This window comes from Heterodontus francisci, chromosome 1 (genome assembly GCF_036365525.1).
Source record: "Heterodontus francisci isolate sHetFra1 chromosome 1, sHetFra1.hap1, whole genome shotgun sequence".
Lineage (NCBI taxonomy): Eukaryota > Metazoa > Chordata > Chondrichthyes > Heterodontiformes > Heterodontidae > Heterodontus > Heterodontus francisci.
In genome coordinates, this window is record NC_090371.1 from 140588769 (window position 1) to 140594768 (window position 6000).

The 6000-nt window shown below is 39.7% G+C and overlaps 1 protein-coding gene across 1 annotated transcript in view; it reads right to left on the reverse strand.

Annotated features, from left to right (window-relative positions):
- LOC137368729 (NACHT and WD repeat domain-containing protein 2) overlaps positions 1-3461 on the reverse strand; it is a 212687-nt gene extending 209226 nt beyond the window's left edge. Inside the window, exon 1 of the mRNA XM_068028946.1 lies at positions 3311-3461. Within this exon, the coding sequence (XP_067885047.1) occupies positions 3311-3461 (151 nt within the window). The remainder of the gene's footprint in view (positions 1-3310) is intronic.
- Positions 3462-6000: the final 2539 nt, after the last annotated feature.

The window sequence follows — 6000 nt, forward strand, 5'->3', positions numbered from 1 at the left end:
CCATGAGTATACATAGTGACAGGTCTATATCTACAGCTTTAATTTTGATGTTGCTCAAACTTTCTATATTCGAAAATAATGCAAGTCAATAAACAAAGTTTTTGTCTGTAATATACTTTTCTAAATAGTGATACACAAGAACTGATAGATCCACACAAGTGGCTTTTTGATGATCTGAGTAGCATAACGTTGAACTAAAGGTTAAGTTCACCAATACCATACTCCTAGCGGGGAGCTGCACTGAAGGGAAACAACAGGTCAGTATATCAGCTGTACAGCGTTCTAATCCTATCTTTAATGCATCCTTCCTGGAAGCACAAGGTATTATCACAATTCTCAGTGCCACATGTGGTCACTTTTTATGGTTTCTCAAAAAAAAGGTGATCAATATTATGGGTTTTACAGAATTCCTTGGGTTCTAAAGAAATTTTGCAAAACTCTATCCGATCCAGTATTAGGCCAATGCCAATCTCTGCCATGCACTAATGGGAAGGGTATATATAGTTTTGTTCTTAAAGATATCAAATTTACAGGTATGCAAATTACAATGAAAAGAAAGTATGAATTATTGTAGAAGTAATGTTATTCCATACTTTCATCCTGCTCTTACACCAAAGTAAAATTCTTTATGGTTCATTTTTTACTGCAACATCAATGTAAACATCTAGAAAGCTTTGACACTTATTTGAGAGTATCATGGATGAAATGTACTTTTCAAATATGCTGCTCAGCTAACATGTACCACATATCCATATTACCAAACTTTGCCAATTATACTGTGTAAGTGACACATTAGCTACTTAAGAAGAGTTAAAAGGACTATTATTACAAGTGAACTGCAATTAGCTAGTTTGTATTGTTCCTGTTTTAAAAAAAAAATCAGATGAAATTAACTGCTTAAAACTCAACACTCGCCATTTTTCTGGTGGATTGTAAAACTCTAAGAAAAAAAGGCATATAATCCCTGTTTTGAAGAGACGAAGATATCCCATTGTGACAAATCTGGGTCCACCGTAGATCAATCTCAGATACAAAGAGGTCAAAGATTTCTCAACACAATGGGGGTAATTTTGACTTTGCACAATACTGCATCGGCAGCCTGTTTTAAATCTCCCCTGATTTTTATTTCCATTGACTACACAATTATGCACTGTCAAAATTACCCCAATGAGTGGAAGATGTATTTTTGGATGAAATATTTGTTGTTTACCCAGTGGGAAAACCAACTTCCATTTAATATATTAACCAGTAACCAGCTTTCACCCATTTAATTTTTTTTTTGAATGTGGAATAATTCTTTCAATTTCTTCCTCTGGCAAAATGGTTAAAATATCCTGAAACATGATACGCATATCTAGCAAACAAAACTAGCTGTTGGAAATTTCCAACTGATAATGAAAATTTTCAAAAGTAATTATGAGTGTGGATGTATTTTTTCAGCCCAAAACTGATAACTGATAACATAGCAGCACCAAACTGCAGATGTTGAACTTGTTTTCTGCCCTCAACCTAAATCTTTGAGCCTCCTTAACCACAATAAAAACAAACCCTATCCCATGTGTAAAAAATGCTCAAAGCTTCTAAGCAATTCTTAATACATTATCAACACTTTAAATCTGTATTACATAATGTTACTTTGTAGATGTTAATTCTTCAATGAAATTGATTTTCTAAAAAAGACAAATTTCACACTTCAATCTGGAAAAAACAGCATTCATGTTCTCAAACACCTGCACTGCAATCAGCTCCACAAACATGCTGCACAGCCATCTGATTATCACATCGTATACAGACCACTTGTGTTTTGAAAGCACAATGTTCACTAAAACTTCAAACAGAAAAAAATGACATTTAAAAGTGCATACATGTGCATGAAATGGGAACACTATAGTATCAGTGAAGCAGATGAAACATTTCATACATGACTTCACCAATTACAGATTAGGAGATTAATTTCTCTTATTTTATGTAATAAGCAGTGTCAACCTGTTCCCAACAAATATTTTCTAATATCAGATATCATGTGGCATTTTCAAAACAAACCTTTCATGTGTTAAAACCCCAAAGAATTACAATGACATTGTTTCAATTTCCGATCCATATTGTTCACAAAAATATATTTCAAAACGACTTCCTTGAAAGATACTGAATAATTTTAAAAGTTATTACTGGTGGTGTTACTAATACTTTACCAAATATAAATATGTCACGTTAAGAAAAATTGCCAGGGCTGTCATTGTGCAGATGGGGTTAGGTCGCCTACAGCAGCTGAGTATTCCAGCCAGCCCGTAGCATGACCCTGATTCCGAAAAAGGATTGGGTCAAATTATGTGATCACGTTACCAATCATGTCATTTTACTCACTAATGCCAATTTACCTGATAACTTGCCTCTTCAGACAATATTACCAGGTGAGAGCAACAGCCATGAAGGATTTCAAGCTCAATCAGCTTTGCCATGGGAAAGAATCAAAGCCACAAAACTGCAGTCAGTTATAAGCCAGAATGAGGGCCATGGAGAATACTGGAAATGTGACATAATGGTGGAAGACGGCGTTGTCCAGGAGGTTGAATGGTTTAATTTGAAGGGATGGTCTCCTGCCATGTACAGCCGCTAGCACACAACCTTTCACTCAACAGCATTCACAACTGCTGTACTTAAACTAGGGTTCCACTCAGCCTGTCAGCTTTGTTTGACAGTGACTGACTGACGGAGATCAAACACAACTAGTATGCAGGTAATAAAAACAAAAAATGCTGGAAATACTCAGCAGGTCTGGCAGCATCTGTGGAGAGAGAAGCAGAGTTAATGTTTCAGGTCAGTGACCTTTCATCAGAACTCTGGTTAAACTCTCATTACTAGTATGCAGGTATATACTTAATGAAGTTATCTTCCAAGGACTTTTTCTTCATTAAAATTTCCAGTACTGATAATACATCAGTAGCTGATTTATTTCAGTTTTGGATTAAGTATATCATTTAAAACAAAACTGTGCTGGGAAATGCTTTATAATTTAATTCAGTTAAAGCCATGAACATATTGAAATTCAGTTCTGTAAGAGTAATAAATGACATTATTGATACCACAACTCAGATTTAACAGATACTTATAGTGTCGTAAACCTTATGATATTAGCAGCCAAACCATTGCTGATAATGCTTAGTCCAAATTTACTCAAAAATCGCAATATATTTATAATTAAAATTATCTGGATTTTTAAACTTCCGCGCATAACTATTTTAAGGATAGAAACAATTATATCAAGTACAGTATAAGTTTGAAAGAGTGAAGCTTGCCATTGAATTCCTACCTTCGGGATTGGAGCTGATGAAGACCTTGATGCTCCTGCTGCCTGGGAGATGCTGGGGGAGAGCGGCCACTGCTCCTGTCATTGCCGCCCTGCGGAGTGCCGAGTCCCGGGGAGAGGGCAGTCTGGAACCTGGCACCGACCACATCAGCATCTTCACCGCAATAAAAAAGGCGACACACCTACCGCGAAATGTGTGGGGGGTTTAAAAAGAGTGGATGCAGGAAAGGAAAGCCCAGCAGCGACAGGCTGGCTGCACAGAGCCCGCGAGTGCTGGCAGTCGGCGGCTAGAGACGGGGCTGCAAGCGCCCAAGCGGCTCTCCACTCGCCATCCGAGAGCCGCAGGAGAGCTCGCTTCAACAAATCTGAGGCACAATCCAACAAGTAGGGTCCGACTAGTTCATAATCTCACATCATTTCTGATTTAAATCGACAATATTAAAATAATACAAAAATATTTAAGGAAGGGTCCAATTCAGAGCAAGCCTGATTTGGGGTTCAAATAATTTCAGGACAAACTACAAAAAAAATCCAATTCCTATGTCACTTTTTTTTTAAAGTGTATTTTTAGTAAATATAAGCCGCTGGGTGAAGGCGGCGGGGTCGCCTTATGGTTTCTAAACGGTTGCTCTGACAGCAGCCAGAAACTTGACAAAGTGGGAGCTCCGACCTTGCGAGAAGGGGGAAAAAATCCCTCAGAGGAGAGGAGAACCTCTTGTCAGCGCCGACAGAGTCAGCAGCCTTTGCATAGCCACCGGGCTTTCAGAGGAGGCTTTCACTCGAATGGCATCGCGGACAGCAGAGGCTTCTCTCCAGGAACTAAAAAGGGAAAATGAGAGTAGCCCGCCTTGCTCTTCCTCCCGGCTATGGCCGGGGAGAGCGGGAGCTGCAGGGATCGGGAGGAGCAGCTCCTCTCCCACTGCTCCCACCTCAGTAAAGAGCGGCTGCTGCTTGTCGCCAGTCTCCCTGATCGATGGCTGATCAATCTTCCTCCCTCACACACACACACACACACTTCCTCCTCCTCCGCCTGAGAGATTTAGGTCAGACCAGGACCAGAGAGTGAGATAAACGCTGAGCTTCCTGATTTCTGAGGGCAGATAGTTGCAGATCGCTGAGAAGTAGCTCGGTCGTTTTTTTTTGCAAGTGTCTTGCTGGAAACGAACTGGAGAATGCTCAGAGCTTGGCGCAGGGCTCCAGCAATCTCTGAACGCCTTGAGCTAAGCGAGCAATGCACCGATGTTGTGACCAGAAGGTCACCTGGATCGCTTGCCAGATGGCTGAGAGCAGTTTTGTGTTCAGATCTCTGAGAGCAGAGCAGGCTGGGCGAGCAGGAAACCTCTCAGAGTGAGGAGATACTGGATCTCAGAGCAGACTGAGCTTTCGCTGAGCAGGAACGCGGCGATATAAATGCGATCGGCTGCAGCAAAGCCACATGTGAAGCCAGCAGGTGCACAGCTGTGGAGAGCCACATCTATCATCCAGAACACTTAATATTCACATTCCGATCTCTTTGAAATCTCTTCATCTCCGGCTCACATTCCAGTGAAATTTAATTTTTAATAAATGTAATCAATATGAGAACTGTAGGGTACAGGTTGCAGCTTTGAATTAAATGTCACAGGAAAAACATTGAATAACATAGTCCAAACATCTGTCAAAGTGTTTTTTAAAAAATAAGACATATACTGAGGTGGTCAATAAAGGCAAACAATATCTCAGTAATTCCAAAGAAAATGCTAGTCCCTGAAACCGAAAGGACAGTAACATTTGTCGTGACTATTAAACCAAGATTAGAACTTCAGCTGCAAGTCATACTTATCTAACAAAACCCAAGGGAAGTGGAGAAATATGCACTGATGCTGATGGCAATTTTTGATCTTATAAATGCACGAGAATTCTTAAGTTCACATTTAGTGACAGGTACTAAACTGACCGTTAAACTTGAGCAAACCCACTCGGCTTCTTTACACTGTTTCTACTATTTGTCATCAAATTTGAAGTTAAAAACAAAACTACCCAATGCTCCCCTCTACCGACAGCGATCAGCACCCCTCACTAGCGTTAAATGGGGTCAGAATGTTTCTGCTGTAAGGATTTACGGAGTACGCGGGCTGGTAAGAATCCTGTTTTAAAGGTCGCTTAAATTAGTTTTCCAAGTAGCTTGTACGAGACCTGAATCTGTTGCCTTAGCAAAATCTTGCAATATACCAGCCATGAAATGTCCTGTCCCGTAGCTCAAAGTGCTTTAATGTGTGTGGTCCAGTCGTGTCTCGAAACCCTCATTGACGCTGTTCATTTTCCAGACAAATGACTATTTCTAACCGAAATGTTATTTTTCAATATTGTTTCGGAAATGTTGTCGTTTATGTGAATATGAAACAATTTGTTGAAATGAATTAAATGTTGCTCCGCATTGTCGGTGGTTGGACAGACTCATGGGAAAATAACGGAACAATCAGCCTTTTACAGAAAACTGGAAATAAAATATATTAAGAAGGTTTACATGAAAAAATAATCTGTGAATTGCTTAATCGTCAAAGATGTGAATTATAATCACCATCATTATGAAGCTGTGCTCTTAGGGATGTAGAATAGTCTTGTTTCTTCAAACCTCTCCCAGTCAGTCCCAGTTCAGACACCGTCAAACCTATTAAATGCATCTGTCGACCTGCATCTGGTGACGTTTTATC